This window comes from Erythrolamprus reginae, chromosome 2 (genome assembly GCF_031021105.1).
Source record: "Erythrolamprus reginae isolate rEryReg1 chromosome 2, rEryReg1.hap1, whole genome shotgun sequence".
NCBI classification, from domain to species: Eukaryota; Metazoa; Chordata; class Lepidosauria; order Squamata; family Dipsadidae; genus Erythrolamprus; species Erythrolamprus reginae.
In genome coordinates, this window is record NC_091951.1 from 174,072,864 (window position 1) to 174,098,131 (window position 25,268).

General features: G+C 42.9%; 2 protein-coding genes across 2 annotated transcripts in view; one reads left to right on the forward strand and one right to left on the reverse strand.

The window, feature by feature from the left end:
- Positions 1-249: 249 nt before the first annotated feature.
- Positions 250-24,331, reverse strand: PCTP (phosphatidylcholine transfer protein). Its single transcript, XM_070740472.1, is given in 7 exon segments — positions 250-958; positions 2,107-2,174; positions 5,376-5,547; positions 8,147-8,172; positions 8,175-8,225; positions 11,446-11,563; positions 23,934-24,331. Coding segments are annotated over 7 exon segments (819 nt in total). The 5' UTR covers positions 24,255-24,331; the 3' UTR covers positions 250-895.
- The window catches only part of TMEM100 (transmembrane protein 100), a 28,051-nt gene continuing 26,818 nt past the window's right edge, over positions 24,036-25,268 (forward strand). The window contains exon 1 of the mRNA XM_070740477.1: positions 24,036-24,227. The gene's annotated coding sequence lies outside the window, so the exon portion shown is untranslated. The remainder of the gene's footprint in view (positions 24,228-25,268) is intronic.

Below are 25,268 nucleotides of genomic sequence, written 5' to 3' on the forward strand. Positions count from 1 at the left end.
TAGTTGTGCATGTATGAAAAAAAAAATACTGTATTGGAAAAAAATACATTATTGATTACAAGAATTAGTAAGGTTACAACTTGAATACACCCCAGAAATTCTTCTTTTAGGGATATTTAAAGGGAAATATGATAAAAATTCTAAATATTTACACATTATGACAGCAGCTAGGATCGCCTTTGCGCAATGTTGGAGAAATACAAACACACACCCTGAGAGTTTGATAATCAAAAAAATATTTGAATGCACAGAGATGGACAAGCTTGCACCTTTTATAACTGTTATATGAAGTTGCACAAAAATAAGAAAGGGGTGCAGCTTGCATTATATTAGTACCACGCTGTGCTTATATTGCTTTCTTGATAGCATTGGATACTATGGATGCCTCTGGAAGATGCTCATGTCATGAGGAAATTGTCTTTGAGGGTCAACAGCATTTTTGAGTGAAAGAGATATGAAATAGATTTGTCTATTTGAAGCTGATATTGGAAAAAGAAGCAGTGACTTGAGTTCAAAGTACTGAGTTTCTCCAACAAGTTTAATTCATGGGATAAGCTCTGTGTACTCAACTCTCTAAGCCAGCACTGATTCTAGCACCGGCTCAATTTCTCCAACCTCTGATGTCAAGGGAACATCAGAATTTAGCTCAAAGAAGATTATTAGGTTATGTTGAGTGATACACTTTCACTGCGTTTCAAGCCATCAAAATCGAAAGAAAGGCGTGACTGGAAAAGGAAAAGTTTAATAAGTTCCATTATCATATGCCTGGAAGCTTCTATGGCTCATGATTACTATCACCAAAGGCAGCTGTTATTCAGCGATGTCTATATCCACATCAATGACCAATTTTGGAAAGTTTATCTATCAGTCCTTCAGATTGAATACAAAGAGCCGTTTATCTCTTACGATAACTCTGGCAAGCTTTCTGCATGTCTTTCAAGAAGTTGGGAACTCCAGTCTGAAACAAGAATTGAAAAACAGTTATCTTTCTATATTTAATGGTACATTAAACAGCAACTAATTTTCATTGCATTTCTTTTGCTACTACTTAAAGTGTAAACATTGATTTAAGTCACCCATCTCATACTTCGATTTACAGGGAAGCATTGCACCAACGCTTAATAAATTTACTAATTCTGGAGACACATTCATTGGATTACTGGCATCTCCTCTACAGGGGCAACCAGATACTAACATTCACACTTTTCAAATTATATAATGATATATGGAAAAAAGGAAACAACAAAAGAATACAGTGATCCCCCGAGTTTCGCGATCTCGATCTTTGCGAAACGCTATATCGCGATTTTTCCACCCGATGACGTCACTCCCTTCCTTTCTCATCTTTCTTTCTCTCTCTCTTTCTCTATCTTGCTTCTTCCTCTCTCACACTCTCTTCCTCCCTCTCTCATCTCTTTCTTTCCTTCTCTCTCTTTCTCTATCTCTCCCCCTCTTGCTCTCGAGCGGCAAGCGAGCAGCCGGGCGGGCGGGTGAACGGGCAAGCGGAGCGGCCGGGCGGGTGAATAGCCAAGCGGAGCGGCCGGGCGGGCGGGTGAACGGGCAAGCGGAGCGGACGGGCGGGCAAGCGAGCAGCCGGGCGGGCGGGTGAACAGGCAAGCGGCAAGCGATCTTGGGGTTTCCCCTTTGCCTGGGCGGCGGGAAGACCCAGGGAAGGTTCCTTCGGCCGCCCAACAGCTGATCTGCTCCGCAGCGCGGCAGCAGCGAGGAGCCGAAGATGGGGTTTCCCCGTTGCCTGGGCAACGGGGAAACCCCATCTTCGGCTCCTCGCTGCTGCCGCGCTGCGGAGCAGATCAGCTGTTGGGCGGCCGAAGGAACCTTCCCTGGGTCTTCCCCGCCGCCCACACGCAAACTCCACCATCTGCGCATGTGCGGCCATGAAAAAAAGGGCGCGCATGCGCAGATGGTGTTTTTACTTCCGCACCGCTATATCGCCAAAAATCGAGTTTCGCGAGGGGTCTTGGAACCGAACCCTCACGAAACCCGAGGGATCACTGTATTTCAAATTCCTAACAGCCCATGAGTCAAAGTGACTTATTGACTTAACCTACAGCATTGATGCTCCAGAGCTTGAACTACTCTGCTTACCTTAACTGCCCAATTGACAACCCATGAAGGAAGCTTTCCACCAGGATCATCGAAATAGGTCATGAAAACTTTTTAACAAAAAAAGAGAAACAAACGAAGTGAAATTTGAAGTATTTTTTTCCATTCATCTAATATATGCCTGTAATTTAGAAGGATGGAACTTATTCTACCAAAGATATTATTCCATGTGCTGAAACTCCACATGGTTTGTAAGCACATTGTTCTGTCTCGGCCCCGAGCCCCCGGTAATCAGATGCACACCAATAGAATAACTAATAAAATGATTTAATATTTACAAAAGTCTCAGTCTTTTAAGAGTATTGAAAAGTCTTTTCAAAAGTCTAATCAAAACTAGCAAAGTCTTATCAGTTGGCCAGAATTCCAAAGAGAAGATAAACACAGCTATAATTGCCAGTTGAAGCAAGATTTCAAAAGGTAGATGTCAGAAGCTAGCTGGAAAGCTGAAGCTCATTAGGAAAGCCAATAATGTGTTTGTTTGAAACACAAACCGAATACAAGAACTGATAACGCATGTTTCCGAAATGAACTGAGTTGTTCTCTGCAAATAGGCATGGCACACCTCACACTTAAATAGTGTGAGGGCGTGACCCAATAGCCAGCAGTACTACTCATGAGCAACTCTCCTCCTACAGAGCCAGTCACGCCTGCTCACTGCTCTACGTACTCTAACATCAAGCAGAGCCTCCTCCTCTTCTCCTGAGTCATTCATCACAGGAAATGCAGAGTCACTCATCACAGGAAGTGCAGAGTCACTCATCACAGGAAGTGCAGAAGGCCCCAGTTGTTTTTCAGACTCTGACACCATGTCTTCTTCACTGTCAATCTCAGGTACCAGGAACAAAGGATGCCTGTACTGCGCCTCCATAGTCTCTGTGTCCTCTGAGTCCATGATTAATTGTGCAGGACGCGAGCGAACCACAATAAACATTTTATTCCTTTTCCTTCCCCAGATATCAGAATATCCTCCCTTCTGCATAATCATCCACTCATGTGGATTCTGTTGTAGGCAACTGCACAATTTATTGCACATAAACCCAGTTCAGAAACAAAAGCAGTAAAGAACAATGATGAATCTTTAAAAAGTCATTCCGTTCCCTAATCCCATTACTTCACTTATCTTTTTGGGTAGATGGGAGGGGAAGAAGAGATAGGGAAGGGAAATGAAGGATTATTGTAGTATTCCACTTTAAGTGTAAAGCATTGTCAAAAAAATTATTGGATACTAAAAACCTATCTATCCCAATTAGTGTTAGGCAAACCAAACCTGCAAAGTTTGGGTTCGTGCTGAACTTTGCAGTTTGGCATGAAGTTCAGGTTTGGCCAAACACCGCGAAACACCGTCGCCCGGGAAGAGAATAGGGAATCCCATCATGGGATTTCCCACCTCCTTTTGCTTGCGGCGCTGCAAGCAAAAGGAGGTGGGAAATCCCACAAAGGGATTCCAGGGGCGGGGCTTTGACGTCACGGAGACTACTTCCTGGCCGGCCGAAATGGGGAGGGAGGAGTCTCTGTGACATCAAAGCCCCGCCTCCAGAATCCCTTCGTGGGATTTCCCACCTCCTTTTGCTTGCAGCACCACTGCGGCATCCTTTTCTGTAAAAATAAAAGGAAGCAAAAGGAGGTGGGGAAATCCACCTCCTTGTTTATTTTTACAGAAAAGGACGCCGCAGCGGCTTGCTGCAAGCAAAAGTTCGGGTTTGGCGAACTCACCCGAACTTCACGGCAAAGTTCGGGTGAGTTCGCCGAATCTGAACTTCGTTGGGTTCGCCCAACATTAATCCCAATGTGTTATTCCTAGCGTTCAGTCAGTTCCTAAATCCTATTCAATTTTTCTTCCACAACTGCTATTTAGAGATAGACAGCCTGTGGTATTGCAAAAACTGGACTGACATCACAACTGTCAGCTACTGATAATCCTTCCCTTCATCAATTTGTCTAATCTGAATTAAATGTTTCTACTATGCCATTTATCAGACCCTGCACTAAAGGAACAAATTAATTATATGGTTGCCTCTCTTATATAACACGGGGCGGCTCACAATAATAAAACCAGGAAAAAAATTAAAAAGCAAGACCTGGCACTTCAATCAACAGTCTACTATACATCCAGCAATCAAGTTCCTGACATCCTCACCCTATCCCAATGCTTGCCATTAATTGTGCTCCCTGTCTAAAATAATCTATGGAATATGCCCCAAACCCTCATTCCTGCTTAGTCACTTTGATGTACATTTCATCAGTATATTATGTGACCTGAGGATTTTTCTTCTCAAATGTGCAATTCCTCAGGATTGCTTCCACTTGTAAATTTATGTTGAAATTTTCAGAGAACTGAGATTCCTTTTTGTTTTAAGCATTCCAACTAATTCACTATGATTAGCAATGTAGCCATCTTGCTGCTCTTCAATTTGCCCATAATTATTTTCAAACATAGTGAAACAAATGTTTGGTTGCTGTTGCTATTTTAAAGCCATTGTTTTTTTCTTTCTGCTTTCTATTCTTTAATAGGTTTAATTTTCCAATTCCATAATGGTGACTATACTCAGGAGCCACTGGCAAACATTGTGAATGTAAGGAAGGAAAAGAAAAGAAAAACTGTATCCAATGGACATCCCTATCCATAACCTAAATACCTTCAAAGAACTTTAAAGGATCAGTGAGGCAGAAGTTACCTTTCCAAAAAGTCTGTTGATATTTCTTCAGCAAGCTTTGATTTTACATAATGTTCTCACATGATCACATGGCCAATCCAAGAAGTACAGGGAAAACCTCTACTCTTCATACAGCATGGTACTGCTGTGAGTGCACCAGGCATTTTAAAAGTTAAAGAAAGGTAGAGAAGATTTCCATGGCCACCACATACAATTTTTAAACGTGTGTACACTCCCTCACCCAACTGTTGCTAGCCAAATTATCCCATGAAAAATCTGATAGTAGCAAATATTCAAATTCAGTTCAAAGAAGGATCTATAATAAATATTTTTAATCCCTAGGTAGGAAACAAAGAGCAATAGAAAAAAGTAAGATGAAAGATAAATAGTAGAGATTTGTTAGCTGGTGAGAGAAAATTATCTGTATTGGAATTTAGAAAATAAATCATTGGCTGTAGGCCTACAATACTACAATGCACACAATCTTTCAGCAATCCGTTTATCCAAATCGCTAACAAAAGACATTAATTAATTTTTACAAAGGCATATAGATATTTGTCAAAGTCCTAAATTAAAATTTATATATTTATTTCTTACCTTTGCACCCTTTCTTCCCATCACTTGCAAATGCCACACCTTGTCTAAAATTCTTTACTCTAACAATCCCAGGGTTTTCTGAGAATTTAACAGTATTCATACTTTTAGCCAATATAACATAGATCTTCTGTCCATCACGCTCTATATCTTGACGCTCACGAACAAAAACATACTGTGCTGAAGTTTAAGAAAGAATTAGGGTTTTTAAATGTAATATACATTATGTGTCCAGACATATCCTAAATTTAAGGAGCACAGATTCAATTGCATTTTGGACTTGAAATTATGTGGTTATTTTTCTTTTTAAAAAGTATAAGATGAAATAACAGCATGTGCAAAGTTTCTACTAAAAAGTATAATTAGTTTCTACTAATAAGAATTAATTTGTATACCATTTAATTTTTTCTCAGAAACAGAAAAACTGAGGTCATAACAAGGTTTGTAACTAACCTGGCATGTGTGACCGAAACCTGGCTGGGCCCAGAGGGAGGAGTTCCTCTCTCTGAAATTTGCCCAGCCAGTTTCGGGTATGGCATCAGCCCCAGCCCCAGGGAAGGGAGGAGTGGCTATTATAGTACCAGGGAGAGCCTTTGCCTGCGTAGATTCATTGCTCCAGAGATTCCGAGTTGCGAGTCCCTCCTGGTGAAGTTGGACTTAGGGGTTCAGGTGGCCTTGTTACTCACTTACCTGCCTCCCACCAGTGTGTCAATAGCCCTGCCTGTGCTGCTCGAGGAGGTAGCCGGGTTGGCGGTAGGGTTCCCCAGACTTATTGTCTTGGGGGACTTTAACCTACTGTCGCTCGGTGAAACCTCTGGGCTAGTGCAGGAGTTCATGGCCACCATGACAGCCATGGACTTGACTCAAGTAGTACAGGGTTTGACTCATGGGGGGGAGGGTACGCACCTGACATGGTATTCCTCTCTGAGCAACTGGGTAATGGTCTGAGACTAAGGGACTTAGAAGTGTTGCCTTTGTGATGGTCAGACCATTTTCTATTGCGGCTTGACTTCCTGGCTCCAATCCTTCCCCGCAGGGAGGCGGAACCAACTAAGTGGTTCCGCCCCAGACGGCTGAGGGACCCAGAGGGCTTTCAGAGGGCGCTTGGGGTTATTCCAGAAGCACTCGTCCACAGTTCAGCAGTCTCTTGCTGAGGTCTGGAACAAGGCTGCAGCGGAGGCTCTTGACCGGATTGCACCGTTGCGAACTCTCCGCGGCACTAGACACCGTAGAACTCCATGGTTCAACGAGGAGCTCCGGGAGTTGAAATGCCAGAAGAGACATCTAGAGAAGCGATGGAGGAAGAGTAAGTCCGAATTCGATCAAACACTTGTAAGAGCTCATATTAAGACTTACAAAGTGGCGCTCAAGGTGGCAAGATGCACGCATCATGCCGCCTTGATTGCATCAGTGGAATCTCACCCGGCCACTCTGTTTAGGGTGACCCGCTCCCTTCTCAGTCAGGGGGGAGTTGGGGAGCACTTACAGAGTAGTGCCGAAGACTTTAACACATTTTTCGCTGATAAAGTCACTCAGATCTGGGCGGACCTCGACTCCGATTGGATAGCATAGTTGACTGACAATGAGTCAGTCGAGGTGACTGGGGCCTGTACTTGTCCACCTGTCTGGGAAGAGTTTGATCTGGTGACACCTGATGAAGTGGACAAGGCCATTGGAGCTGTGAGTTCCGCCACCTGTTTACTGGATCCGTGTCCCTCCTGGCTGTTTCGGCCAGCAGGGAGGTGACAAGGAGCTGAGTCCAGGAGATTGTCAATGCTTCTTTGGGGAGGGGGTCCTTTCCGGCTCCGTACAAGGAGGCACTTGTGCATCCCCTCCTCAAGAAGCCTTCCCTGGACCCAGCCGTACTCAATAACTATTGTCCAGTCTCCAACCTTCCCTTTATGGGGAAGGTTGTTGAGAAGGTGGTGGTGCTCCAGCTCCAGCGATCCTTGGAAGAAGCCGATTATCTAGGCCCTCAACAATCAGGTTTCAGGCCCGGTTACAGCACAGAAACTGCTCTGGTCGCATTGAGGGATGATCTCTGGCGGGCCCAGGACAGGAATTTATTCTCTGTCCTGGTGCTTCTTGACCTCTCAGCAGCTTTCAATACCATTGACCATGGTATCCTTCTGCTCCGGCTGGAGGGGTTGGGAGTGGGAGGCACTGTTCTTCAGTGGTTCTCCTCCTACCTCTCCGGTCAGTCGCAATCGGTGTTAGTGGGGGGTCAGAGGTCGACCTCTAGGTCTCTCCCTTGGGGGCACCTCAGGGGTAGGTCCTCTCCCCCCTACTATTTAATATCTACATGAAACCGCTGGGTGAGATCATCCAAGGGCATGGGGTGAGGTATCATCAGTGCACCGATGATACCCAGCTGTACACCTTCACCACATCACTTCCACTGCTTCATTCTGGAACCAGTTCCCCCAGAGATTAGGATTGCCCCCATCCTCCTTGCCTTTCGTAAACTTCTTAAAACCCACCTCTGCCGTCAGGCATGGGGAACTGAGACATCTTCCCTTACCTATGTAGTTTTATGTAAGGTATGTTTGTGTGTATGCTTTTTAAATAATGGGGTTTTTAGGCTTTTAATGTTAAACTGTTATTTTAGACTTTTAATATTAGATTTGTTATTGTATATTGTTTTTTTCACTGCTGTGAGCCGCCCCGAGTCTGTGGAGAGGGGCTGCATACAAATCTAATAAATAATAATAATAATAAAGTAATAATAATATTAAAGTTAAAATAAAACTACTGTCAAAAATTTGAAAGGATACATCTCTGTTAGCCAACGGAAAGGGAACTTCACTTCCCAGTAAATAGCTGTTCTACCATCCTGAGTTTTCTCACGTACATCTACAAGTTGGTGGTAAAATGTGTAAGAAACATATTTATTTCACCAAATAATCAAATAATGACTAAAAAGCATTTAATGAAAATGCTACAAATCATACACAAATCAAGCTAGGTATGTGAGACTTCAATAAATGTCCCTTTTGTTCTAAGCTGTCAGCTTCTAAGGATTTAGATGAGAGGCAGGATGTGTTGCTCATCATTCAGAGTTGTTTAAAGTCATGTGGCATGCAAGTTTAATAAATCATCATTATATACACAACAATGTGAAATCACAACTGCCAGTTCTTTAGCTAGTATTAGCCCTCATGCACAGTGAGGTTTTTTTTTAATTTATTCATTAAATTTATATGCTGCCCATTTCCCAAACTGAAGCAACTGAGTTCTCCCCAAGAACTTTATGTATAATGTATCAGCGTAGTATATGTGTGGAGTTTGGCCTCCAAGCAGTTTGGCCTTTTGCAGTGCACCTATTGTATTTTTCAGAGCATAAGACGTACCTTTTTCCTCCCTAAAAGAGGATGAAAATTTGGGTGTGTCTTATACTCAGAATGTAGCTTTTTCGAAGCTTTTTTCCCCAGCCCTAACTAGGTGCTAACAATCTTCCAGCTTCCTACTCCCTCCAAAGAAAGTTTTTTCCAGCTCTAAGTCTTTGTAGGTTTGTTTTCATTCCTACTCCCTCTAAAAAAGGCTTTTTCAGCCTTAACATGGTGCTAACGATCTTCCTAGCTTGCAGCATCTATTTTTATTCCTACGCCCACCAAAGCAGTTTTACCTGTCCTAAGTCTTTGCAGGCTTGTTTTCATTCCTAATCCCTTTGACAAAGCCCTAACTAGGGATAAAATAATGTGCTGAAGCTGAACAGACTAAGGATGCTAGCCAGATGAAAACCTAGTAGGTAGATTTTTTCCCACCTATTTTCCTCCCCCAAATGTAAGGTGCATCTCATACTCCAAAAAAATGCAGTATTTTCTAAGTGCTGTCACAGATTCAGTATGGCACTCAGTGTGACAATAATCGTGAGATCACCATGGCAGGCTTATGCCATAATTGTTCAACTTTGATTTGCAGACCTTATATTTGTGATCTTCTCCAATTCTTTGTCTTCTACCATTCCCTGATATTGCCAGATCAATTGTCCTCACTTTTGTTTTTCAACCACTTTCTTTTTATGAGGCAAGGCTTTATCAGTTCGTATTTGGAAATCTTACAATATTTTAAATATTCCTTCTTGACTATTTTTTCAACTGAGATGGTCCATCAGTTTTTTGTTACTAGCACATGATAATTTGTATTTTTTTTCAGAATAAATTTTTTTTCAGATTATTTTTCAGAATAAATTGCAAGTCAATGAGATCAAAGCCTCAATATATTTTTAGTTTTTCAAGCCATCTTGTGTAATCTAGTTCTTAAAATTATCAGTTAGTTAAAGTTAACCACTTTTCCATCAACACAAATTAAAATGTTTTATTGTTTTTTAGAAAAATTCATTAATTTCTTTTTAAAAATTTTAAAACTCTCAAATGCTTCTTAAATAAATTTCTCCCTAAAATAGCCTATAGTGGGGAAAAACACCCAAAGCAATATAACAGGAATTTTTTTCATGTTTAAACATATGGTATGTTTCTAACTAAGTTTAATTTTTGGAAAAAAAATGTCCCAAAATTGCTGTGGCACTATTGGTCTTAACCCTCTCAAACTACCGTTGGAAACACTTGACAAATAGGAACTCTCACGCACCTAGTTGATGCTGTTTATGTTTTGATACTGGAAGATGTTCTTGAATGCATTCTGGTTTTAGACAACTAAATGAAATGCCTCCTAAACAATATCATGCTCATCTTAAAAGTCACAAAGGCCATTTTATGCTTTTCATCTAATACTGCTATTGGGGGCGGGGTAGAGGTGACTACAGATGCTCATATCACAATGTTTGTCGCAAACATGTGGAAGGCTTAATCACATGTTGCTATTCTGAAATATCTTTATTTTCACAGGATCTCATATCCAATGCCAACTTTCTAATGGAATAAAGTATAATTTCCAGAAACCAGTAAATCACATGAATATCACATTTTCCACCAGAGGTCACTGCCGTATTAATTTGGTACCAGACAAATATATACCCATATCCCCAGACAGGCCATCTCTAACCTTACACATCTATCCATAAATATATTAAACAATCAATGGAACAGCACATTTCTACTTCTTATTTCCTGCTTAAGATTGAAACGTTTTTTTATCTCACTATTTATTCTTATACTGTACATGCTTTGTTTTTATTGTACAGTGTTCCCTCAATTTCCACGGGTTCGAACTTCACGAAAAGTCTATACCACGGTTTTTCAAAAATATTAATTAAAAAAAAATTTCAGTTTTTCCCTCTATACCACGTTTTCCCCCGCCCGATGATGTCATATGTCATTGCCAAACTTTCGTCCGCCTTTAATAAATATTTTTTAAATAAACTTTAATAAATAAACATGGTGAGTAATAATCTAAATGGTTGCTAAGGGAATGGGAAATTGTAATTTAGCAGTTTAAAGTGTTAAGGGAAGGCTTGTGATACTGTCTACAGCCAAAAATAGTGTATTTACTTCCGCATCTTTACTTCCCGGAAATTCGACTTTCACGGGTAGTCTCGGAACGCATCCCCCGCGAAAGTCGAGGGAACACTGTATATCAATCATTATTACAGAATTCAAAAATCATTCAACACCATATTTGTGCAAAACATGCTTACTTGATTTTACTGCATGCTTTTCTTAAATCAACAAATGCAAAATTAATTCTCTTTTTGCTTTCACACAATTCCTAATTCCCGAAGAGTAAAAATCAGCTCCATTTAACCCTTATATGGCATAAAACTGCATCACTCTTTCCACATTATAATTCATTTTAACTTCTAATATTCTTTAAGTAACAATTCTGCCAATCACCTTTCCATTTTTTCTATAATTAAATTCTCCCAGTTTCCCCTAGGCTATGCTACCCTCTATGCAAGGGACCCTTCTTTTAATTATAAATACTTCATACAATACTTAAATCAAACAGCCCCTTCATAATCAAATGATATTTGTATATTTCTCCAATTACAAGATGTATACCTACAGCCCTACTATCTACATATAAGGGTAATCAAGTGTATGCAAAAGGAAAGAACAGCACGTTACATGATAACAGAATCAATATAGAACAAATATTATAATTATTTACTAACTTTTAACAAATTGGTCCCATTTTGTTCTGTAGTTTAAGTCCATATAAACATCAGCACATAGCTCTGGGGAACAATCAGTAAGTATGCTATAGATTTTATATTCATACAATCCCGATTTCTGGAAATAGAAATTAAAAATCAGTCAAATAAAGAAGCAATATCTGCTTTGAACTACTATTTAAATCCAATTTAAATCAAAAGCTTTAAAAAAAAAATCATTGATTTTTATCCCCCTGAGTACAAGAGAGAATGACTGTTTGGTTGGCTACACTGAAAGAAGAAAATAAAGGAACAGAATAAATGAATGGACAGGAGGAAAAACATTGCTGGAATATCCCTGGCAAAGCTGTATTATATTGTTATGGAAGACAGGTTGAGATGGCATTTATCTAGGAATTCACCAGAAATTGAACTCAATGAATGGCACCTAATTATCTATTCCATTTGTGGAAGTAGATTTAGATTCAAACTAAAAGCTTTCATCCTATTAGAAAATAGATTGCTTCATATAGTAACTATTATGGCAATTCTGCATGGCAGCCTTAAGGTGTTTAGCTCCCATGCTGATACTGGCTAGATATGAAACCTGTCTAGTTTTCAAGGTTTGACAATGATCCAGGCCAGATGTTCTGTTCAGACAGCACTAACCATGACTTCTAGTTGGTGCATTCACCTAATTTTTTACCTCTTCCTCCCAGCATTGAGAAAATAACACTAATCACTTTTAGGTGGGCAGATTTTTGAAGACATGAGGTTTTCATTTGCAAACAGACACTCCATGAATCATTCTGCTAGGAGGCTTAGACATCTAATTCAACCTCACGTTTAGGGAAAGGTTTTCTTGGTCACAATGAACATATCACCAGATTACAGTGGATCACTGAATAAAACACACCATATTCACTATTCTTATCATTTGAGCTAGAACTGGAAGGCAAAATTTTCAGACTTCTCTCAATTTTTTTCCAGCCCTTACTTGAATCCAGAAATCCCTTCTGCCAGCATTTGCAAGCTCAATTAGAACTTTTATATATAAAAGCATTAATGGGTTCTAGTCTTAAGAGTATTGAGAGACACATCTGCACTGGGAAAAGGGAGAGAGATTTTCTCCTTTTTTATGATTTGACAATATATTAAATATCTTCTGGCATTTCGTGATTTAGTTTGGTTCCTCAGCAAGACTTGGCAGAGATTTTGGATATGAATTACTGGTAAGATTATTTAGATGAGTATTAAACAATGCAAAATAACACTCTTGATTTTTAAACCTATGGTGGTTTAGAGCCATTGTTTCTTCCTCCCATCCGTTCTACATAGCCTTGACATGATATGGAGAGACCTTAAAGCTACATAAATGTTGTAACTGTCATTTTTAAAACTGAGAACTATTAGTATTAGTATTAGTATTTACAGTGGTACCTCGGTACTCAAAAGTTTTGGTTCTCGTATATTTCGGATACCGAACAAAATTTTCGGCAAAAATTTACTTCGGTATCTGAACAAAAATCCGGATACCCAACAGCCACAGAAAACTTTGTTTATTATCCAAAATGTTACAAGATCTGAGGGGACAGGGTGAGACGGAATGGGAGTCGGAATCCGACATGCCCATCCTGGCCGCCCACTAAACAGCCTCCCATGGCTCTAGTCTAAACGCTCCAAGCTGTAGGAAGGGACCTGAGGCGGTGTCAGACCCAACTTTTTTGCCTTTTTTTTTTCGCTCCCTTCCTCCGGCCGCGCTGCTCTCCGTTTCCGTTCCGAACTCGGCTTCTAGTCCGCCAAGAGGCTGTGGCGCCCAGCCCGCGCTGCGCAGTAGTTAACTCACCCCGCTTCCTAAGTCTGGACTGGCCACGGTGCCTTGAGCCCCTCATGGAGTACTTCACCACCTTCACGGGCAAGAGCGGCCGCCTGCTGAGGGGCACCGCCAACCGTCTCTGGGGTGCCGTCCCCGGCGTGGGGAGCCTCTGCAAGTCCACTTCCAGGATCCCCAACACGACGGGGTTCCCTCGCCGCCCGCTGCAAGATAACTTGGTCCCAGTTGGGCCGGTGGGTTTCGGGAGGGAGGGAGAACGGTTTCCTTCATAGCTGGTCAGTCAGAGAGAAACAAAACGTCCATCCCTCGCTCCCCCCTCCCTCGTGGGGGGACCCAGAATGCGCGACTCCTTAAAAGTTGTGTTTCCCAGCCTTTTGTGGAGGGTGCTCAGCAGCGCCGGGAACGTCAGCAGCTTCCTTTTCTCATGTGACGTTCCCGGTGCTGCTGCTGCTTGAAGGAAAGCCGCCGTCACCGAGGAGAAAGTTGGTGTAGCTGCTTAAAGGGAAGAAGACGAACCACTGAGGAAAGGAGGCCCCCGAAGCTGCCAGTATTGCAGCTGCCCCCACCCTTCCTACAGCTTGGAGCAGAAAGGTGTAGGAAGGGTGGGGGCGGCTGCAATACCGGCAGTTTCGGGGGGGCTCCTTTCCTCAGTGGTTTGTCTTCCCTTTAAGCAGCTACACCAACTTTCTCCTTCCTGACGGCGGCAGTGGCTTTCCTTCGAGCAGCAGCAGCACCGGGAACGTCAGCAGCTTCCCTTTCTCATGTGACGTTCCCGGTGCTGCTGCTGCTTGAAGGAAAGCCGCCGTCGCCGAGAAGGAGAAAGTTGGTGTAGCTGCTTAAAGGGAAGAAGACGAACCACTGAGGAAAGGAGCCCCCGAAACTGCCGGTATTGCAGCTGCCCCCACCCTTCCTACAGCTTGGATTGCTTAGACCTCAGATCTTTATCCCATAGGAAATAAAGGAAATAGGGGCTGGAAACCAATTAAACCCATTTCCATTATTTCCTATGGGATAAATTAATTCGGTACTCGACCAAATCGGTTCCCGACCACACTTCTGGAACGAATTGTGGTCGAGAACCAAGGTACCACTGTATTAGATTTGTATGCCACCCCTCTCTGAAGACTCGGGGCGGCTCACAACCACAATACAATATATAGAGTACAAATCCAATATAAATTAAAAATGAAATTTAAAACCCATAGATATTAAAAACAATCATTACTGAACAATCATACCATTCTCATGTATTACAGTCAGGAAAAAAAAGGTGGTGGTGGAGGGAAGAGGTAGCTCTTCCCCCCATGCCTGGCAACATAGATAGGTCTTCAACATCTTGAGGAAGGCGGGAAGAGTAGGGCAATTCAAATCTCCAGGGGGAGTTGGTTACAGAGGGCGGGGCCGCCACAGAGAAGGCTCTACCCCTGGGTCCCGCCAAACGACATAGTTTAGTCGATGGGACCCAGAGAAGACCAACTCTGCGGGACCTGATTGACCACTGGAATTCATGCAACAGAAAGCAGTCCCGGAGGTATTCTGGTCCGATGCCATGTAGGGCTTTATAGGTCATTACCAATACTTTGAATTGTGACCGGAGACTGATCGGCAACCAATGAAGGCGCGGAGTGTTGGTGAAATGTGGGTAGATCTTGGAAGCCCCATGATAGCTCTTGCAGTTGCATTCTGCACGTTCTAAAGTTTCCAAACACTTTTCAAAGGTAGCCCCATGTAGAGCATGTTGCAGTAGCCGAACTTCGAGGTGATGAGGGCATGAGTGACTGTGAGCAGTGACTCCCGGTCCAAATAGGGCCGCAACTGGTGCACCAGGTGAACCTGGGCAAACGTCCTCCTCGCCATAGTCGAAAGATGGTGCTCTAATGTTAGCTGTGGATCAAGGAGGATGCCCAAGTTATGGACCCCCTCCGAGGGGGTCAATAACTCCCCCCCACCAGGGCAATGGACAGACAGATGGAATTGTCCTTGGGAAGCAGACCCCACAGCCACTTCGTCTTGTCAGGGTTGAATTTGAGCCTGTTGACACCCATCCAGACCCCAACAGCCTCCAGGCACAGGCACATCACTTCCACTGCTTCGCTGACTGGACATGGGTGGAGATGTACAACTGGGTATCATCAGCATACTGATGATACCTCAACCCATGCCCTTGGATGATCTCACCGCCCCCTGAGGCACCCCACAAGGGAGAGATCTAGTGGTCGACCTTTGACCCCCCCCACTAACACCAACTGCGACCGACCGGAGAGGTAGGAGAAGCACTGAAGGACAGTGCCTCCCACTCCCAACCCCTCCAGCCAGCGCAGAAGGATATCATGGTCAATGGTATCGAAAGCCGCTGAGAGGTCAAGAAGCACCAGGACAGAGGACAAGCCCCTGTCCCGGGCCTGCCAGAGATCATCCATCAGCACGACCAAACCAATCCTAAGTGAGTAAGAGATGATGATGCAATGAGACCCAGAATCAGTTTTTTATCTGAGTTTTTCTGAATTTTTTTCATTGCTTTAAAATGACATTAAGTCTATTTTAAATTATTTCCTATTTGTTTGTTTGTTTGTTTGATTTGTATGCCGCCCCTCTCTGTAGACTCGGGGCGGCTAACAACAATAATGAAACAACATGTTACAAATCTAATATTTAAAATAATTTTAAAAAACCTTATTTTAAAAAACCAAAAAACCTATCTCTAAAGTGATAGGAAACAATTTTAGTTTTTGTGTTGTGTTCAAAATCAACTTGAGGGCCTCAAAGGATTAAAGCAGTAAATTGCCTGTACAGTATTTTGATGTACAGCAGCAAATTGTTGTTCTCTCAAATACAGGCAGCAGTTGCAAATATGGTTACAAATAACCATATTTCTTTTGCGATGTATTAGAACTCCTAATGCAAAAACAAATAACTTCTTGTTGTTAGTATTAGTCATTGTAGAAAGTCTAATTCAATGCATTAACAAATTCATTGTAGAAAGTCTAATTCAATGCATTAACAAATTTTAACTGATGAGAAACATACTCAATATAAGACATGGGTAGAATTTAAGTTATCACTGTCACTAAAATTACCCTTTTTCTGAGTTCTAATGCTTATTAAATCTAATTTTATTCTAATTCTCCTTTTATAATTTTGACTGTATCTATAGTAACCCAATTCAGTAAACATAATTTCATCCTTCAGTACGATCACTAGGGCTTCTATTAAACCATCATTTAACAGTAATTTAAATAATGGTGTACAATTCACATAGAATTTTATACTGGTATTAAACATTTCCCTTATTTATTATTTATTTTAAATACATTTTTACAATATTGAACAAACATTCCAGAAATGGCGGCAAACCTGTTCTTTATAGATGCTTAAAATCAAAGTTGCTCCTGTAGAGGAAAACAATTATATCTACTCTAGCTTTAAATGAAAACTTAATGTTTATATTATAGTAAAGTACAACAAAAAATATTTTATTGCTTTAAAAAAATCTTAAGCTTTCCCACTGCTTCAGGGAGAATTTTTCAATAATGAAATGTCAATAAAATTGGATACAATATATATTAAAATAGCACAATTTTAGCAGCCTAATCTAAGGCTGGATGCAGTCAGTAGATGTGACTGACAGAATAAAACATTTAGAACCAGCAAATTGTCTGAAAACACACACACACACACACACACACACACACATACACACACACACACACACACACTCATATAAAATATGAAAGAAACAATGTTTTTCATTAAAAATCACGAGATATAGTTCTTGAATACATAGTTCAAACTTGGTATAAGCATACTGGTTTAATCTAATGAATACAGCCAGTCAGATGAAACAGCAATGGAAAATACATTTCATTAAGAATTGCAAATACCAAAACCTTGAAATTCTAAATATGATCATCAGACCATGGCCTTTGACTCAAGCTATATGTATACACTGTACTGTGTTTCTTATTTATTGTATAATTTATACATAAGGTCATAAACTGATATAAGGTTATTAAGTTATATTGTATCATTTGAAACCCTACTTAGTTATAATCAGGATTGTAAATCAAAAATATTTATATATTTCTGACATGATTACAGCGCCTCTCTCTGAGGGAGGTGGGCAGTTAAGAAACATGAAATATAAATAAAGCAAATAAAATATAAAAACAAAAGAAATATATTCCATTAACTTGCAAAAAAGCTTTTCTTTTATTTACATCAGTAAAGTGAATTAACAAGAAATAATGGGTTCAGAAAAGTCTAATCCTGCTTAACAACCAGCACAACCTACCGTACAACCATAATTCTGAGTTCAATTACAGCTGTTAAGGCCACGGATACCTGTAATTATTTCTCTTTTTCTACCTCTCTTTCACAAATATACATAACGCAGGCAGAGTTTTACTCTTTGCAATCATTAAGATTCCTAAGAAATAGTGTCCTATTAGAGTCTTAGGGGAAGAAATGAGCCTCTAATATTTTCAGGAAGGGTAAGAAGTGTTTGCATTAAACATACTGAAATCTCATCCCCTCCGTGCCATTTCTTAGAATTATTATATATAAGTAGCACTCAATTTACAATTGTAATTGAGGCATAATGCAGGTCACAACATAACCGCATCTGATCTTACGTTTTTAGAGTGGTTATTATACAAATCCATGGTTTTCTCAGTGGTGTTTTAGAAACTGGGTGTAAACAATGGCTTCCGGCAAAGCCATCATAAAAGGTGATCACATGACTGCTGCAAACTTCTATAAATATGGGCCAGTTGCTAAGTGTTTGAAATATAGTGATGTGACCACAGGGTGAAGTGAGCCAACATTAAAACTTTGAAACCAAGTGATAAGTAGCTTTTTCAGAGTCTATCATAATTCTGGAATCGGTAAGCAACCAGTCCTAAATCTGGCCTAGGTAAGGACTAAACTGTATCAAAGCACTACCGAAAATTTTCTTAAGCTGAGAGAATCAGAACAGGGAGGTAGAAATTTGACATTCCTTATTTCTAAATAAAAATAGGAGCATTCCTTGCTAATATATTGGATGAAATAGTTTAAAATCTTATCTTGGCCTTTCAGAGCTGCAATGCTGCAATGAAGCCAGACCTGCAATAAGAGCCAGATCTTCATCTCTAATTTTGTCTTACAGTAAACATCCCTAAGTGAAAAGGAGTAAGGAAAACAGAATATACCCATGATTAAGTGTGATAAATTCAAGCTTTTAGCCCTCACTTTCATCTCATCTCGAGTATGGGAAACAGAAAAATGAATGAAAATAACAGTTGAAGGATAGGATGACAGAAACAGAATATTCATGAGAAATGAAATTGTCTTTTGGGGCATTTGCAGATAAGCTTTAAAAATAAATGCCATTTAGCTATAGTTGCTCAATCTATAAAAATAAGCATAAACCTATTCATTTTATTAATCTTCCTATTTTCTATGTTATTTCCCTTAACCGGATTAATCTATCAATGATTATTACTCGGCACAACTGCTAGGGCTACCCTTATCTAGGTTGCAAACATCTGGACAACTGGATGGCAGCAAAGAAATATGGAAAACTGATTATGATTGTGTGCAAGATATCCTAAGGAATCCTGGCTAGTGACTACTGAAAATAGTTTTCAGTTTGAAAAACTTTTGATTTTGCCCATCTTCACAGTTTACAATGAGGGGGTTTTTTTCTTGTCTATGCCCAGAAACTTTACACTTATTTCTTCTTCACCGAAAAAGACAAAAATGTTTCTGATAAGAAAATCGCTCTTAAAAACATGGTACGAGATTTTTTTAAAAATGTACAACAAAATTCCCAGATGGCTATCCACTATGGAAGCTATAACAGACCCAACTAAGATTATCGGTTACAAAGAAATCTTACACCCAAATGGAGACCTAAAAACCAAACAAGAATTGGACTTACAAAATTACAAGATTGACTGGTGGACATACATACAAATACAATCTAGATCAGAGGTCCCCAACCGCCGGTCCGCAGACCGGGACCGGGCCGTTGGGGTTTTCCAGCCGGTCCGCGGCGCCGCTGCCCTCCTGGCAGAGGACATTATGCAGGACAGGGTGGGGCGTCGGCAGGGCGGGGAGAATCAGGAGGTTCCTTTGGCGGCTGGGGGCTGCCTGGCTTTGTGATTTTGGCTGGGGGGGAGTTAGGAAGGTCCTACTTCTCCCCCCCCCAGCCAAAAACTCAAAGCCTATCTGCTGGATACGGGCGATGAGCGGGACGAGCGGCGCCGAAGCCGGTGGCTGTGGCAGCTGCTGCAAGAGGCTTCCGCGCCGCTCTGCCCCACTCATCGCCCGTATCCAGCAGATAGGCTTTGAGTTTTTGGCTGGGGGGGGACTTAGGAAGGTCCTACTTCTCCCCCCCCCAGCCAAAAACTCAAAGCCTATCTGCTGGATACGGGCGATGAGCGGGACGAGCGGCGCCGAAGCCGGTGGCTGTGGCAGCTGCTGCAAGAGGCTTCCGTGCCGCTCTGTCCCACTCATCGCCCGTATCCAGCAGATAGGCTTTGAATTTTTGGCTGGGGGGGGAGAAGTAGGACCTTCCTAACTCCCCCCCCCAGCCAAAATCACAAAGCCAGGCAGCCCCCAGCCGCGAGGTGCCCCCTCTCCTTCCCTTTCACACGCAGCTTCGGGCCCCCTGAGCGTGTGCAGAGCGCCCCCAGCGCCGCCCCAGCCGAGAGACCCCTGCCCCCCTTTTTCCCGACCGGACGGAGCCCGCCGGGGGGGGGGTCCCACGCGGGGCGCCCCCTCCCCTCCCATGGAGCCCTGCCCTGTTTGGTGCCCACTGGCCGGGCAACGGCCTCCCTCCCTCCCTGCCTCGTGTTTGCAGAGCTCCGCCGGGCAAAGTTCCGACGCCTTCCGGGCGCACGCACACATCCACACCTCCACCCCCCCCCCGGGAGGAATTCGCCCCCTGCCCAGAATTGGCCAGCCCAGCAACGCTGCCCTGCTCCCTTCGGAGGTGCGGAGAGGGCGGGGAGAGGAATTTAACCCCGAAAGTGGCCGGGGTTGCGCAGAAATTCCCCCAACCTTCGCTGGTTTCGGGCCAGGGAAGAGGGGGCCGTGTTTACCTGGCTGATTTGGGGATGAGAGACCGCCAGGAGCTCCGCAAGGCTGCGTGACTTGGATTGGGAAGTCCGAAAAAGACCCCCCCGGGATGGGTGAGTGGAGGGAGAGTGAGAGAGGGAGAGAGGGGGGAGAAAGAGAGAGAAAGAGATAGCAAGAGAGGGAGAGAGAGAAAGAGATGGGGAGAGAGGGGGGAGAGAAAGAGATAGCAAGAGAGGGAGAGAGAGAAAGAGAGAGGGAGAGAGGGGGGAGAGAGAGAGAAAGAGAGGGAGAGGGAGAAAGAGAGAGGGAGAGAGGGGGGAGAAAGAGAGAGAAAGAGATAGCAAGAGAGGGAGAGAGAGAAAGAGAGAGGGGGGAGAGAAAGAGATAGCAAGAGAGGGAGAGAGAGAAAGAGAGAGGGAGAGAGGGGGGAGAGAGAGAGAAAGAGAGAGGGAGAGAGGGGGGAGAAAGAGAGAGAAAGAGATAGCAAGAGAGGGAGAGAGAGAAAGAGAGAGGGAGAGAGGGGGGAGAGAGAGAGAAAGAGAGGGAGAGGGAGAAAGAGAGATGGAGAGAGGGGGGAGAGAGAGAAAGAGAGGGAGAGGGAGAAAGAGAGAGGGAGAGAGGGGGGAGAAAGAGAGAGAGGGAGAGAAAGAGAGAGGGAGAGGGGGGAGAGATAGCAAGAGAGGGAGAGAGGGAAAGGGGGGAGAGAGGGGGGAGAGAAAGAGAGGGAGAGAGAGAGAGAGGAGATAAAGGAAGAGGAGAGATAGAAAGGAAGAGAGAAAGAAAGGGATAGAAAGAGAGTGAGAGATGCTCAGTGAGCCTTTCTTTGAAGTTGCCTTTCTTTCTTTCTTTCTCTCTTTCTTTTGCTCTCTTGCTCTCTTGCTCTTTCATTCTTTTTTCTCTTTCTTGCTTTCTTTCTTTCTCTTGCTTTCTCTCCTTCCTTCCCTCCTTCCATTTCTTTCATTCCCCCTCTCTACTTTTATTTCTCTTTCATTCTCTTGCTTTCTTTCTTGCTTTCTTTCTTGCTCTTTTTCTTTCTCTCTTTTACCTTCCCTTCCTCTATTTCTTCTTTTCTTTCTCCTTCCTACCTTCTTCCCTCCCTCCCTTCCTTCAGTCTTTCCTCTCTTACTCTCCCCTTTCATAAGTTTCCTTGCTTCCTTCCTCTGTTCCTGTCCCTTCCCCCTTTCTTTCTTTCTTTCTTTCTTTCCTTCCTTCCTTTCCTCCCTCCATTTCTTGCTTTCCTTTTCCTTCCTCCCTTCTTTCCTCCCTCATTCCCTTCTTTCACTCCTTCCTCTCTTACTCTCCCCTTTCACCCTCCCCAAAGAAGGTAAATTTCATACATAATTGGTATGTCGCAAAATAAAGTAGTTTTAAAATGGCGGGGAGGGGGGCCCCCAGACACTTAGGCTGTATGGGGCCCCAAAATTCCTGATGGCGGCCCTGGCTCCACCCCTCCATAACCCCACCCCCATATGACCAAAGCCCCCCCCCCCACCGGGCCATGGAAAACTGGTCTAGCTTAAAGCCGGTCCCTGATGCAAAAAAGGTTGGGGACCTCTGATCTAGATACAACAAGGACAAACAAACACCAGGCATAGCAATTTCCACCCAAACCCTAGATAAGATCTTAACAGGATGTGAGGATAAACAGATAACCAAATTATATCAGATTCTATTAGAACAGGATAAAGAAAAAGAAGTGATCAAAAACCCCATGGTAGCCTGGGAGAAAAATATACAAAGAGAAATACATATAGCAGAATGGGAAAAAACATGGAATGCAATAACTAAAATTACTCTATCATCAGCATACTGTATAAAGAAAATTATTACAAGCTCTTCTACAGATGGTACTTACCGCTGGCGAGATTAGCCAAGATTTACCCAGCATTACAAAACATATGCTGGAAATGTAAAAAAGAAAAAGGCACTTTTTTCCATATGTGGTGGTCCTGCTCTAAAATTCAAAAAATCTGGGAAACAACTCAAAATTGGCTCAAGGAAATTACTAAGGAAGAAATAGAGTATTCACCGGAGGGCATGCTTCTTGGAATTTGGAAAAGGTCATACTCTAAACAAACACTTTTCTTATTGACACATATAAACACAGCCACTAGGATTGCGATAGCGCAAACATGGAGAAACGAACAGACCCCCAAAGTAAACTTGATAATAGACAAGATATATACATGTGCAGAAATGGACGAGATGACAAACTTATTCAAGGGAAATAGAATTAATGAATCTAAACGTATGTGGTGTAATCGGCACGAATGGATTCAGAAGAAATTACTTGTATAGTATGATATAAAATTGCAGTACAAATTGTAAAAAATAACAAATACCGTTCGAATGCCTTCATTCTGGGGTTTTTTTTATTGCATAGTATTGTTCATAAGACCTAACCTGATCAAAAACGATTGTAACAGGTAAAAAAGTTGGATAACATCTGTAAACTGAATAAACAAAATGTGATATATGTATTTATGAAAACAATAAAAAGAAATTAAAAAAAAAAGAAAGAAAAAGACAAAAATAGTGACCAACTGAAACTTTCAGATTAAAAACCCTGGGCCATCATATCTGTTGGAACACGCCTGACAGTTCTGTTTTATGACTTTGCTCATGGTTAAAACAGTGGTTAAATGTGGGAGTCTGATAAGGGAACTCCAAGATTCAAACCTCTGCAAGTACCCCAAACTTTTGACAGGAAGATGGTGGGGAGCTTGTCATGGTCTGCCTCTTTCCATTGAATTTCTTTGCAGGGTTGCTATGAAGGTAAGAGGAGGAGGAGGATGATGATGATGATGATAATGATTTTATTCACAAAAAATCAGTAATACACAGCAAATGAGATTTATATGCTGGATTTTGTATCGCAATATCACAAGACAAACACTTCCCAAGGGTCTAGGACTGTGTGATGTATTTTCATATGATGCGTGCAGATCCAAGTTCGGTGGCCTTTGTGCAACTGACAGATCATGAATTTGTCAATCCTTATTGTTTTCATGTTAGCTGAGGTCTTTTGGCACAGCACCAGTGAAGGGCTACCAAAACTTTTACCACACTGTGGGCGTGGCTTATGCATTTTCTTTCAACATCTTTCAGTGCCAGTTCTGGGGTGGAGCTCCATTTTTGTTACCCCACTGCGCCCCCCCCCCCCTCCGGTCTGGGCAGTAGCCCATCCCTTCACAGCACCCAATGTGCCGATTACCACTGGAACCACTTGTACTGGTTTATGCCAAAGTCACCATCATCATCATCATCATCATCATCATCATCATCATCATCATGGATTATTACATAGATACATCTATTCTGGCTTCTATGAGACAGCAACGGCTCCTGCTTCATTTGTTTTCCATTTCCTTTCCATTCTTTTAAACGAGCCAAAATCCATTAAAGACTCAACTAGCTAGACAATATTCTAATAAAATTCCGGGACACGGGCCCTCTCTGGAACATTTCAGTTTCTATGGTAACATTAATGGTAATGCCATAGTGTATCATAACTGAACCGAATAAGTAAATAAATTAATAAGGCCCTCTCCCTCGCCTGCCTTTCTCCCCCGGGCAGAGGACTCGGGGAGGACCCGGGTGCGACGCTTCGCACCTCGTCGTACAGCCGGTAGATGCAGAGACCCTGGACGTTGACGAGGATCTGCCAAGAGCTGTCGAGGCGCCCACTAGAGCTGACTAGCTCCTTGGAAACGGCCAGGAACTGGTCCTCGGAAAAGGCCGGGCGATGTTGCTCCGGCCTGCGGAGGTGGGCAGCCGAGGAAGAAGCTACGTTACTGACGCTGCTTCGGGACATCCCCACTGAGAAAGGGCCGTCGCAGCTGTCGCCTCCGTTTAGCTCGTCCTTGGCCGCCGCCTTAGGAAGGCCACCGGGGAGCCTTCGGACCAGGTTGGTAAAGATCTCCGGCGGGCACATGGCCCGGGCCCAACCAGCATCCCCCGGCGGAACTCCTGGCGCGCTGGGATCGGCCGGGCCTGGCGCGGCGTAACGGCTGCGCGCCAGGCGCGCGCGGCACCTGGGTTCGAATTTTCCCCTGACGCGATGCCTCGGGACGATGAATCCGAGTGGAAACAGAGGGGAGGAAACAGAGAATGAAAAGCTCGCGGGAGGGCCACAGGCCTCAGAATCTGCACCCCCCCCCCCCCCCAAAGCAGTTTTCAGGATCTGGGGCAGGGTAAATCTCTGAGACAAATCTCCACCGATTACATGATTCCCCCCCCCCCCATCATCATGTTTCTTCGGACGGCTCCTGTCAGACGACCTAGAAAAAAGTTAACGGTTGTTAGAAGCGAAGGCCTCTGAGGGGCTTAAAAGAATTGTCAGCCAGGATTACTCTTGCGCGGTCTGTAAACTGGGCTAAAAGCCAACAGTACAACAGATCTAAGTAGCTCCTTTCATCCAAGAGTAATTTGCCAAACAGGTCGTCATCGTAGTTCAGTCAGACACTTTGCCCCCTTTTGAGGGACTCTTGTTCCCATGATAAGTTCTGGGATAATCCAATTTTGAGGCTGTATTACATGTGCAAACCATAAACTAACCACATGGCTTGAGTTTCCAAAAGTGTCAAGGCTAAAACGTTGCTGATATTTCAGGCTGTCATGTCGGTGAAGGACAATAAAGGTTCAGAGGGGTTTTTAAAAGTCCAAGAAATGCTTAACAGCGGCTGAATCCAAAGAAAATATAACACCAAAAACTGAGCAGAATTTTAGGCCAGGGCAGGCAAAGCTTTAAAAGGTTCTGAAATTGTGAAGGAATGTGGATATCTCGCCCATTTACAGTATGTCTTTTCCTATGAAGGAGCTAACCCCAAGAGGTAAGATGGACCTCCAATTTTGGAGGACTGTAAGAACCTGGCTTTTCCACAGGGACAGACAGAGACTGTGATTATCCACTCCTGAGATGGAAGAAACACCAGGAAATTTCATTACT